General features: G+C 40.3%; 1 protein-coding gene across 1 annotated transcript in view; it reads right to left on the minus strand.

Annotated features, from left to right (window-relative positions):
* Positions 1-1,844: 1,844 nt before the first annotated feature.
* The window catches only part of TGFB2 (transforming growth factor beta 2), a 73,348-nt gene continuing 61,460 nt past the window's right edge, over positions 1,845-13,732 (minus strand). Inside the window, exons 3-7 of the mRNA XM_024209327.2 lie at positions 9,312-9,444; positions 9,084-9,194; positions 7,010-7,175; positions 5,811-5,964; positions 1,845-3,275 (exon numbers count right to left, since the gene is read on the minus strand). Coding sequence (XP_024065095.1) covers positions 3,117-3,275; positions 5,811-5,964; positions 7,010-7,175; positions 9,084-9,194; positions 9,312-9,444 — 723 coding nt within the window. The 3' untranslated portion in view covers positions 1,845-3,116. The remainder of the gene's footprint in view (positions 3,276-5,810; positions 5,965-7,009; positions 7,176-9,083; positions 9,195-9,311; positions 9,445-13,732) is intronic.

Genomic DNA, 13,732 nt, shown 5'->3' on the forward strand with positions numbered 1-13,732 from the left:
AAAATGAAAGATTTAGGAGCTGTAAAATAGAACATTTCAAATACTATCAGTGCATTTCTGAGGAACAAATAGAAAACAAAACTTCATCCAATTTGGGGAAAATGACCTAACGCAATTATAAGGCATTATACACAGATTTTTTAAAAACCTACCCACCTCCCAGGCCCAAACTTCTGGCTGCGTCCAGCACATAGTGAGTGTAGTTGACACTAATGGCATCTCAGATCCTGCTATTTCAAATCATCAAGCTTCAATACCAGGTTTTTGCCACATTTAAATTGATAATGGCAAGTTGGGTTTTTTTTTTTAAATTGTCCAACCCTTGTCTCCTCCTCCCCACATATAGAATTCTGATATTGAAGCTAATAAAACAGATTGCAGCATTTAGCCTTAAACGCCAGCAATCACAGTGCTTTCTACCTCAAAGAGTTTCGTTTATTTCCATTGGTCTCTTCAGGATAGTAAACATGGCTCCTGCAAGTGTTTGGAGGATTGGACCCTTCATTTGTTAATTTCAATTTGCTAAATAATAATACTAGAAGAACCACACACACATACAAACCCTCATATACCTCCTCTGCACTGAGACAATGGGCAGGGTCAGATTATTCATTATTCATTATGGGCAGGGCTACATTATGATCTCAGCAATGAGCACAGGCTCCCAATGAAGTTAATGGGAACTGTCTGTGCAAATCAAAGGGGTAGAATCCAGACCTTGAGCTTGATTCTCCACTATGTTACTTCAGTTTTACAGCAATGTTGCTCCACTAAAGTCAAGGGAGTTACACTATCCTAAATTCAAGTTAACACAGTGGAGGATCAGGCCACTAATGTTTTGCTTTAAAGCTTCAGGGGTGAAATCCTGGCCCCATTTCAGTCAATGGCAAAACTCCCATCAATTTAAATGGAGCCAGGATCTCACCCTAGGTCCTGTTCCTGTATTGTATTTGAGGGAATGTGCCCTTTACATCCAATTGTCATGTTTCCTTGCACAATCTTCAAGCTTTGCCATTCAGAACAATTTATAATGTGAAATCAATTGAACTGTTCCTTTTCATGGTTTTACACATCTTTGTCTAGCTTAGGGATCTGTTGCTATTCATTTATTTTTAAACACCGGGTACGATGTAGATCTCGTTTTACTCCCTCTGGAATTCTCTGAAGATTGTTAGGGCCCAAAGGAGTTTCCTAGGAGACTTATGTTCCTTTTTTTTTTTAGAAAGAGGGGAAAGAAAAGGTGTTATCTGAAGGGGGAAAAAAAAAGATTAAACAAAGACACAGAGCCCGATCCTCCAAATCCTTCCACATGCCAACACTCTCACTAGGCCTCATCTGATGCCACAGAAGTCAATGGCAAAACTTCTGCTGACCTTTGTGGGAGAAGGATCACTCCCATAGACTAACTGCAGGTGAAAAATCACTGCTGTGCAAAAGGCCAATGCAAGGCCTCTAAACTGATTAAGTCCCACTCAAGCCTTGTTTTTAGGGCTTCAGTGACGCAGGTGCTTTGTCCTGGTCCTCTGCACAGTAGAGAATTTCCCTGTGTGTAAGGGTTTGTAGGGCGGGGCCCTAGCCTCGTATTACTTAGGCTGTGAAATCTTTTCTTGAAAATCTTGCTCCTTTATCCATCTGTTTGACTGTCTTTAGCCGAGGAAATAAAACAAAACAAAACAAAACTGGGTTTAAAACTCTGAGTCGCATTGCGATTCACTGCTACAAATGTGGATGAACTAGGATGTGGGGGAGGGGAAGAGGAGACTATTTTAATCCATCCTTTTTGTAAAACAAAAAACAAATGGAGTCAGGTAGCTTATGTCATAATGATGAACAATATACAAAGCACATGTATAGCAAATTATTATTAAACATGTATTTGTAGTGCAAGTCAAAATATAGGGACTCTACTCATACTGGCCAGCTAGAGGGAAACACATGACTGAGTGATCAAAAAGAGCCCCAAATTCAAATTCGTGAGAGTTGACAATATTACAGAATACAAAAATATGGTGAAAATTTACACATTACACATAAAGTACTTAATTTTTTTAATAGTTTACAATAGAGATCTACAGATATGTTTCCAATTAAGCTGGCTTTTACTACCCACCTATTGTAATACTATAGGTATGGTTACATATACCAAAAGAACAAAACATCCCATAGCATAGCTATACAGCAACATATTAAGGTCTGAAGATTAGACCAGTACATGTTAAATATTTCACTGGTTTACTAAACTGACATTTTAATCATTTACAGTAAAAAAAAAATCTTATAGACTTGTCTTTGAGACTGAAACAGAGTGTCCTTTATTAGTAAGTTTTTCAGTATTTAAAACAAGGGTTTGAGACCTTACAAGAAGCCTCCCTAGGCCACTGGCATATAAAATAAGGCATTTTTAAGGCAGATTTTCTCAATAGTGTATTAACTGACTTCTGTTTTAACTGAACTAAACTAACCATTATTTTCAGGATCTTTTGAGCTTGAGTTCCCCTAAGCATTAAACATATTTCTGGCAGTTTATTTGGTCTCCACTTTGTCCACATTTGTTTCTTTTTTTCCAATGGTGAAGAAATGTTCATGTGATAGTTTTTACATACAAATAAATAATGCACTGTTAACACTAAAACTAAAAAGAATGGGTAGGATGTCTATCGCATAACAATACAGAGAGATCAAGTAAGGCATGGGACAGATACAGCAACTCCACTTAATGGGATTTTCCTGTTTTTTCCTTTCACATAGTAACACTAACACATTCTTCCAGTGTTTATTTTTTAAAAGGTGTGGTTCTTTTTGTTTTTGTTGTTGTTGTTGTTTTTGGTTTTTGTTTGCTTCTTGTCTATCTCACTAACTGAGTAGGTGAAATCTAGGATAAAGGCCTTCAATGTTTTGTTTCAGATGCCAGTTTTAAAAAAACAAAACAAACAAACTTTCAAACAGTTCGGACTAGTACCGCTTTTCTTCTTCTTCTTTTTAGTTTTTTTTTTTATTTTATTTTTTATTTTTTTAACACTGATGAACTTAGGTTTTCTTTTTTCTTTCTTAATCTCTTTTTCTTTCTTCCTTGGTTATTTTTACGCATTTGTTTATTGCGGTTTCAGGGACATCTTTTAGCTGCATTTGCAAGATTTTACGACCATGTTGGAAAGTTGTTCAATTTTGGGTGTTTTGCCAATGTAGTACAGGATGGTGAGGGGTTCTAAATCCTGGGACACGCAGCATGGAGAGGCAGATGCTTCTGGATTTATGGTGTTATACAAACTGAGTACCTAGAAGAAGAAAGAAAAAAACTGTGATGAAAACATTTATCATTGTGTCCACAAATCAATGCCTATCTCCATCTCTGGCATCACTTGCTCCTATAGGGTTTGAGCCAAAGTCCAGTGAAGTCAGTGGAAAGGCTCCCATTGACTTATATACTCTTTGGATCAGGCCTGTAGCCCTGGTCACACTTTACACTTTAACAATACATCTCATCCCGTTTGTCTCCCTTGCCAAATACAACTTCGTGCCTTCTACCTCACTCACCCTGTGCCCATCATCAATAGATGCCAACATACACCAAGATATCCTTTTCTGCTTCAACAGACTTCTAAAAACCTGGTCCATACCACTTTCCATCTAGAAATATCATTCCAAACTCTGTTCGGTTTTGTATTGTGTTGTGCCAGCTTGTAAACCATCAGGGGTACAGCCACTGGCACAGATAATTCACTGTACAACACTGTGTGTGACTGCAGGCTTCACAAATTATAACGAATAACACATTTGGTGCTGATGCTCAGCATTCTTTTGCTTTGGGGATCTCTTATACCCTTGAGGTGCTGTCCCCTTTATTTAGATTGTTAGCTTCTTGGGACAGAGGCCTGGTCCTCTTACGTGGCTGCAAAACACCATGCAATAAAATGATATAAGTAAATAACAATGTGTGCGCAAAACTTCCATTAATGGTAAATAAGCATAGTCAGAGTTGAACGGAAAGGTTTTTTATCTGCCAAGAACTGAGTTAAGTTCACTTTCTACAATGCTTTAAAGTGTCAGTGATATGCAGTAATCAATTGCTGGAGGAGAAGGCACAACACTAAACTCAGGTCTTGGCAGGTGAGTAAAAGAGGAAATTATTTTTAAACTCTTTTATTTGCACATACATTGACCTGATTTGTGCACAGATATGGGGGTTTGAGGGAACAATGGACTTATGGGTATTTCTCTAGGGACATCCATGGAGACTACCTTGGAAATTCAGCCCTTTAAATCTACATGTATTAGATGTACATTCTGTATGGTACATTCTGTTAATGTGGTGGACACTGAAAGAGCCATATTTATGCTTTCAGATTTTAGTTGACTGTTAACTGATGTTGGTTTTGCAAGTGCATCAAAGGGAGAAGCGAACCATTCACTGAGTTAGGCATTGCTTTGTTTTTCTCCCATGCTGCTATGTCCATTATTGTTGCTATGGATTAATTGTGACTTTGATAGCAAAACTCTTGCCTGGAACCAACTACGGCCAAGTTAGCAGCTTTCATGCCACATTAGATTCACATGCAGAACGGTTTTCTCTAAGGGAAGTATGTAGGTTACCCACTGATGATACACAGGTATTTCCAAGGATGCCATTAATGTGTTAGTTAAACACTAAGTGACCTTTTCCCAGAGTTTCAGCACAGCGTTCGCAGCTGAGACAGAAGTCCTGTTCAGTGCAGCAACACTAACTACTTTATTAAACAACCTCTAACTTGTTGGGTAACTGTCCAAACCACATATTTGTGACCATGACAGTTATTCTTCCTTCTTCCTTAAAAAACAAGTGCTGCTCCAAACTTTGCATACTACTTCTGTGTATCAGAGGGAATTTATACTCTCTTGTATCTGAGCCTGTTGACACCGCCGGACTACACTGATGCAGCCAGCCAGCCACCCACACACATGCAGTGCATATATACTGAATTGTTTATATTCAAGATCAACACAGGCCTGGACTATAAGATTTTCTCATACTAGAGAAAGCAAGATTACTGTTCAATGTGCTGTAATCCAATTGCTTGCTAATGCTAATCTGATATTTTAAAGAAGGCTTGAGGAATGGGAGCCATCATTCTTGGTTTGAATCCAGCTGCAGATTCCATGGCACAATAAGGAGACAAGTTTAACTTTTCACATTTACTGAATCTTAAAAGCAGAACGAAAAATAGGGAATAAATCACATCTATTCAGTTTTCATGAAATTTGTGAAAGGTGGCAGATCAACAGTGGAAACCAAATTCCTCCATTTATCCAAACAATAGGTAAGGTCCAGGCAGCGGCAGCGAAAGCTTCCCCACGCAGATACCATGCTTTTGCAACTTTGTAGGTGGAAGAAAGAGAATCCTTAGCGGAAGCTCCATTTTCTTGGGTAGCCTAGCAAAACTAGATCATGTTAACCTCCAGAGACAGCGAGGCAAGGCCCAGTTTGTCAAATGGGCCAGTGGTGAAGATAAGGCACTCTCTCCTTGATGTTTATGACATACGTGATGCATCCATATGTCACAGCGATGGGCTCACTATTAAGATGAAATTCACTCCCATGCAGAGGGCCAGCACAAGGTCACATAAATCCCACTTAATCTCTAAATGGAGGCCTTCACTAGTTCCCTCTACAAGGCTGAATTTCACCCTAAGAAAGTCATTAAAATAATACATGTTTTGCACTGTTAACGTTTTTGGCATTTGGTGGCAATGATAATACAATTCCACCCAAGGTTTTAACATAGATGTTCTAATACAAGTCACATGAATCCAAGTTCTCAAAAGGCAGGACTTACTCTGCTGTGCTGAGTATCTGAGCTCCATAAATATGGACAGGCTCCTGCACAAAAATTAGCATGATACCCTTTAGGTTCATGAATCCATTTCCAGCCAAGATCCCTCTTGAAGTCAATATAAAGTTGACGCAGGCAGCAATTATCCTGCACATTTCTGGAAATAAAAATACAGACAAATGCATTGGTCAGAACCACAATGTGTGTGTGTGTGCGGGGGGCAGGGGGAAGGTAGAGTGGGAGGGAGAATCCATTTAATTGCTTCCTTCATAATGCTTTACAGGTGAGCTCAACCCTGACTCTCATATTAATTCAAACTGTAAGATTCCATACAGTGCCTAAGCAATGATTTCAATTCCAAGTACAAAGGACCAAATCCTGGTCTCACTGAAATTAGACCCATAGATGCCTCACTACTAATGGTAAGCTACGATTTGACAGGTTATCCCATGTACAGGGGAAGCACTAATCAGTCACTAGTCTACCAGTGTTGAATCAGAGGCATATATTTGAGAAACTAATCTATAGTTGTCTCCTGTGTGGAAACAACAGTGCCTGGGAGACTTAAGATTTTGTGGCTCTGCAATGGGGAAATGTGCAGGGCAACTGACCAACCCCTATAGAATTATGTGACTCAGCTGTAATTCTTTAAACCATGAGCTACTGGCAGAATCTACACTCATGGGATTCAAGAAGAAAAAGAAACAATTACTTGGAAACCAATAGTAGCTCAGAGTATACTGAAATCCAATGCTTAGCCACAATTATTTTTGCTTGCATATACGACTGTTTGCCAGACTTAACATTAGGAAGGTCATACAGGTACAGACTCTGCCAAGGTGAACTTCCTCTGAGGAGGTTAGCATCCTCACATGAACTATTTCCTGTGATTACATGACTGGTGTGACTGGGGCCTAGTACTGGTGGATCTTGATTTCCTGTTTTCTAAAGGTCATGAGTGCTCTCAACTCTCATTAACTTCAATGGGAATTGAGGGTAATCATCTCCTATTAGGTTCAGATTCTACATGGACATGTCAGTTTTACTACAGACTGACCTAACCTGTCTGAGAACACGGGGCAGAGTTTTGTGTTAACACCTAGTGAAAAGAAATTTATCAAATCATGTTAGAAACAACCCAAGTTACACCTTTAGGCATGTAGGAGTAAATATAAGTAAGTTGACTTTATACGTATATTTACCTAAAACAATAGGCAGCATCTAAAGCACGCTTCTTCCGCCGACTGGGCTGTTGCGACTCAAGTCTGTAGGAGGGTAATAACATTAGCAGAAGATGTGGGGTCTTCCCACTGTATTTTTTCCTATTGGACCTGAAAGCTTTCTCATCACTGGAGGAGCCATCAATACCTTCAAAAAATACATTTTGGTGATAAACATTGTGTTGCTTTTTCTTCACAAATTATATAAACCATCTCTTTAAAAAAATCTCTTTCTTAGAAAACTGGTGGTGAGGACATCAGCTGGGTGTGTCATGGGGGCAGGGAATCACAACCTGAGATCTCTGCATTAAGGTATATATAGCGTCATGTACCCTCATGTTTGACATATTGGCCTTCCCCCAATTTTAGTCTATATAAATGGCTTTTTGAAAGCAATTAATGGATCTATCAAAATCAGTGATGGAAAAGACTTATTGGATCACCTACCCATGTGGGAAAGTCCACTTTGTCTAAGCTAGTTTTAAATGACCTGCATGATGATGCTTTTGCCACTTTATGTGGGAGTCCAATCCAATGGAATCTCTCTCTTTTCAGATTCATAGCTTTTAAGGCCAGAAGGCACCATTAGATCATCTCTTGACATTTCACCTACACTTTTCTTTGCTTAATTTCATTCCATTATTCCTATTTTACCCCACTGTGCCATCTGAGCAATTCCTCTTCGTTCTTCATTTTTACATCTTTCAAATGCTTGTACACTCTTCTCCTATCTTCCATAGTCTTCCATATTACTAACCAATAAATATTATTTTGTTCTGCTAATCTTCCTGCATAAATCAATCCTTCCAGCCCCATAATCTGGTACATATCTGGCAATGGGGACTTTAAAATAATTTTACTGGAACTAGAGATCACTGATATTGGGATTAATTAAATTTTTTTGGGAGCCATTGACAATGGTCTTAGATCACTACTAGTCTTATTCAGTAGGACAAAGGACTTCAATAGATACAACAGAACTTTGGCGAATACAACATTGTAGGTCATTTATACAACTTTGGCACATATTGTATAGTTTTTCCCCAAATGATCTATGCTACAGTTAGAGTTAATGCATATTGAAACGTTACATCAGAGATATAACCAAGTGAAAAAACCTAGGAGCAAGAGGCGCTGTTAGAATCCTGCGAAGATTCGGGAGTCCATTTGCAGGTACTCACAAACAGCAGGGCCTGATATGGTTTTATGTCAGCGGCAAAATAATTATCCTTCCAAAAATGGTATCTTGTGATCAGCCAAACAGTGTTTGGCACCAGGACATTCTTCACGTTATGTGAATGGCTCTTCTGTCCTCCAAATTCAAGATGACATTACTCATTTGTTTGGGGAAATGGAAACAAACACCTGACTACTGCCTTCCCTATACTAGAGAAATTTACCATGCTCAGAACTGCTTAGTCCCTCTTGCACACTTGTAAAACACATCATGTTCACAGACAAAAGTGCTGCAAACAGTTTGCATGTGCTCTAAACACTGTCTGGATTAGACCTGCCTACACCAGGGCTAATCAATGGTTTAGTCTGCACTATTGTAGCCTGCACCATTTTAGTGCCAGTGTGGACAGCAATAAAATAGTTCAGACTGAAATAGTTCAGTCAATACTGTCAGCTTAGTTATGTCCCATAGTGCACTTCAAGTGATTTCAAGATCTCCCAAAATCCACTCTTTTGGGATCTGTGCGATAGATTGTGAGATAGATACCAATAGGGCATTGAAGGTAAAATGGTTTGGAACAGGCTAGCATGGATGCACTGAACCATTTGTGCTTATGGCAGTGCAATCTCCTTGATTCAGTTGTGGAACAGTTATATTTTATAGTGTTGACATGGCTTTACCCATGTGTCCTTAATCATCCCATTCCCCCCAACAAAGAGTCAAACTCTCTAGTTCATCATCCTCAGGCCCCCAAATCAGTTGTATTTTATATTTTACAGAGACCATAAAAAGTTCCTTATTTCTATCTTTTCATCTGCAAACATGACTGCCCTTTGTACCCTCCCTTCCCTCCCCCGTTTTTTGTTGTTGTTTTGTTACCTGCAAATCTTGCTTCTAGCTCTTCACTTTTATTTGGGATGATAAAATTATTTGAAGGCACGAAGGTGCAGCATGGACAATGTAAACTTATCTTAAATCCAAAGTTCCTCTCTGCAAAACATGAAAGTGAGGGGGATCATTTTTACATCTGGAGTGACCCTGAAATAATTCAGGTAATGGAGGAAGAGTTGGGGTGGGAAGGCAAGAGAGAAGAGAATTTCTCATCACCTTTGTGATGGAGCCATTCGTGTACAGCTTCAGTGACATCAAAAGACAGCCATTCTCCTTCAGCTCTTGTTTTAACTACCTTGCTATCAATGTAGCGCTGTCCTGGCGAAGGTAGTTCTTTGGATTTAACAACCTGAAAGAAACAGTGAACATGTCAAGACTCTGTAGATTACAGTTTTGAAGACTTATCAAAATGGACACTCTATAAGAGCTTAACATAACACAGTGGTACGCTAATAAATAACATAACAGCAATCTACACATACACAGGATAGACAGACATTCAGGCATTTTGACACAAAAATGTATGCTAAGTAGTGGTGCAGGAGAAGGCTCTATCAATGGGAGGCTTGCTGTTGACTTCAGAGAACACAAGAGCAGGGATTAAGTCATCTGCACATTGTGGTAAAAGTGACATGAAAGATACTGGCAAATGAGGTCTTTTCATCTCTATATCTATTATTCTGTTCCAGAACCAGTAGTGCATATGGTCCACCACCAGTTACTCTATAGTTCTGTTTAGTCATAGGGACACGGGAGTTGCCAAGCTGCAGTTCATGTCTATCCCTAATGCAATATATCTTACCTCTAATATACTTGATGCTTCAAAAAAGGGTGAGGAATCCCCATATTTGCACCTAGACTTACAAAGTATTTTCCTGGGTAGACTTGGGGAAACCACTTAAGTAATCAGCTTATATCCAGAAACAAAAGCACTGCCTTCCACATAGTTCTCCAAGGGAAATCTAGAGAAATGACAGCAACAAAATGCTGCCCTGCACTACAATACTGCAGAAGTGGTGGAGCAATGGGAATAAACTCCAACATTCAAGTTAGCGAGGACAGTCCACCATTGGCCATAATACATATGTTGGGTAAATTAACACATGCCACACCTCAGGCTAAAAGAAAGCCTGTTGGTGCTTTGTACATTGATGATACTGTTATATTCTTACTGTGACGGGTTGGATCACAGAAACTCCCCTGGGAGCTGCCAACTGATATGCCAAGACTACCCCTGCTCCTGTTTTCCCTGCCAGCTCAGGACTCCAGCACCCTGTCTTGCTGAGCCAGACACTCCCGTCTGCTCCAACACAGACCCAGGGTCTGAATTACTTGCCCCAAAGCTGCAGGTTTACCTGAAAACAGCTCACAGAAGTGTGCTTGTCTTTAGCACTCAGATGCCCAACTCCCAATGGGATCTAAACCCAAGTAAATCCGTTTTACCCTGTATAAGGCTTATACAGGGTAAACTCATAAATTGTTCGCCCTCTATAACACTGAAGGGAGATATGCACAGTTGTTTGCTCCCCCAGGTATTAATACATACTCTGAGTTAATTAATAAGGAAAAAAAGTGATTTTATTAAATACAGAAAGTAGGATTTAAGTGGTTCCAAGTAGTAACAGACAGAACAAAGTAAGTCACCAAGCAAAATAAAATAAAATGCGCAAATCTATGTCTAATCAAACTGAATACAGATAATCTCACCCTCAGAAATGCTTCAATAAGTTTTTTCTCAGACTGGAAACCTTCCAGGCCTGGGCACAATTCTTTCCCCTGGTACAGCTCTTGTTCCAGCTCAGGTGATAGCTAGGGGATTCTTCATGATGGCTCCTCTCCCCCTCTGTTCTCTTCCACCCCTTTATATATTTTTTGCATAAGGAGGGAACCCTTTGTCCCTCTGGGTTTCCACCCCCCTCACTGGAAAAGCACCAGGTTAAAGATGGATTCCAAGTCAGGTGACATGATCACATGTCACTGCAAGACTTCATTACCCACTTGCCAGTACACACATATACAGGAAGACTCACAGGTAAACAGCCATCTGCAGACAATGGGAGTCATCAAGATTCCCAAACCACCATTAATGGCCCACACTTTGCATAATTACAATAGGCCCTCAGAGTTATATTTAATATTTCTAGTTTCAGATACAAGAGTGGTACATTTATACAAATAGGATGATCACACTCAGTAGATTATAAGCTTTGTAATGATACCTTACAAGAGACCTTTTGCATGAAGCATATTCCAGTTGCATTATATTCACTTATTATCATATTTTTATAAAACCATATAGACTGCACAATGTCACAACATATGTTGGGTAAATTAACACATGCACACCTCAGGCTAAAAGAAAGCCTGTTGGTGCTTTGTACATTGATGATACTGTTATATTCTTCAAGAGCAGTTCATCTGTACATAAAAATTACCTTGTTAGAGCTACTAATGTTCTGACTCAGGGTTACTGGCCACAGGAATGCTCATTGTATTACAGACAACTGCAAGAAGACGTAGCTTATGCAGCTGTTTGTAGAGGATGCAGCAATAGAAAGCAGTGTAAATCCTAGTTGAATATCATCTTTTATTTGTACTGTTTAGGATGCTTTTTTTAACCCAAATTTTCATTCCAACTTAGTTTGTATTTTATGCCAACAGGTTTATCACAACCTGGTACTGAGCACACACCTCATTAGAAAACCCCTTTTTCTACCTATATACGATGTTGCAGCACATTTCCAGATTCTCAAGTGCAACAAATTCTTCCCCTTATTTCCAAACAACTGAGCAATCACCGCATTGCATATAATCACAGATTCCCTCCATATCGAGGAAGGAAAACTTGGGCTTATGGCTGTCTGTGAACTGCCCAATTCCCCAGCATTACTACACTGATGATTTTTTTGATTCAGGGAGCTGGAATGTCATGCCATGTTAAGTACATTTTAATCAAGAACTAATGATAATATCAGTTTGCACCCATTGGTATGCCAGCTCCATGACTTCATGGATTTTTTTGCCACAGCCTGAGTCCATCTCTAAAATGAATGAGTGACAGACATATTCATTTTTCCATCCTGTGTTCTCAACCCCAAGTCAGTACTTTGTTGGTACATAATCAGCAAATGAGATGGTAGAATTCACCTGAAAAATTCATGGACAACAGGCACGAAAATAGGCCATGTGATTGAAGTAGGTTCTTCATCGTGAAACAATGGGAATTTGTCTACTCTTTAAGGGTCTGATACTGCCCCAGATACAGTATTTCTCCACTGACTTCATTGGAGCCTCTGTATGGATCAGAGAATTGTATTTGGATCTCTCCTCTCAGAGAGCAGCCCTTGCACTGAACTTGTCTCTTGACAAGAACAACAGTATGGTAAGTTCTTACTCCAAGGAAGGAGCGTTTCTTCCTCCCCCAGACTTCTATTGAAGGACTGGGAGAGAAGGGATACACAAGATGCTATTGGTCCAATCCTACAAGCTGCTGAGCCCCTCCCAGAAATGGTGAACTCCTTCAATGGGCACTGAGGGCATTCGGCACCTCTCAGAACTGGGGCCTATTTTTTCACAATGCATTCTTCAAACTAAGCATTCACAAAACTCTACAGCAAGAGAATGAAGGCAGCAAAGAGGTTCCCATTTCTCAGCTGTGCCCGAGGGCTGAGTGAATCAGTATTTACAGCTGTGAAAATCCAATGGTGGCACAGATATAACTTTGGGTTCCCTTGGAATTTTACTGGATCACTTCCAGTGTTCCTAAGAAGAAAACACAGCTGTCACGCTGCATGGATTGATGGATGCTTCTCAGAAGAGAGCTGAAGAGGACCCAGCACTTCTCCTCAACTCCGCCCTTCTGTGCAGTCACACCTCACAGCAGGTTTGACTCTTCATATCATCATATGTCTCTAAAGTACGAAACATGCAAAAAGCCATTTGCTAAAGCAAGTAGATTTGATATGGTTGCCCTGAGACAAGTTAAGGATCTTCCGGTGGGCCTGAGAGAGTAGAGGGGACTGGCCAAAGGAGAGAACCAGTCCCCAAAGAGCATGTCTTCCTACCCCTTTCCTTCCCCCTCCCCCATGACAACCTGCTGGCAAGAGGAACACTGTGAAAGGCATGTGTCAGAGACTATCAGTATTCACCAGGCATAAGAGACAGAGCGTATTTCACTCACCCTGCTTACACGGTGGTGCACTGAAAGCCAATCTTGCTCTCAGAACTGAAAGTGTTATGAGAAAAGTGTAGAAACACTAGAATGGGGATAATTCAGTGTGAAGGTTACATGACTATTATTACATTATTTGATCAGGAGACTTATCTCCTCATTCCATTCACAGCATCTGCAGGAAGAACAGAAAGCTATGGCACCTCAGGCCAGGTTATTAATTCACAAACTAAGCAGTGCTCAGCTAACCTATGTTATCAGTATCACTGGTTAATCAGTCAGGCTTGAGCAGTACTTGGATGGGAGCAGGGCCGGCGCAACCCATTAGGCGACCTAGGCAGTCGCCTAGGGCGCTACAATTTGGGGGGCGGCGACCACGGCGGTATTTCGGGGCGGGACCTTCTGCCGCCTAGGGCGGCAGAAAAGCTGGCGGCGCTCCTGGATGGGAGGCCTCCAAGCACTATAG

Source organism: Terrapene carolina, unplaced genomic scaffold (assembly GCF_002925995.2).
Source record: "Terrapene carolina triunguis isolate 2854851 unplaced genomic scaffold, T_m_triunguis-2.0 Scaffold262, whole genome shotgun sequence".
Lineage (NCBI taxonomy): Eukaryota > Metazoa > Chordata > Testudines > Emydidae > Terrapene > Terrapene triunguis.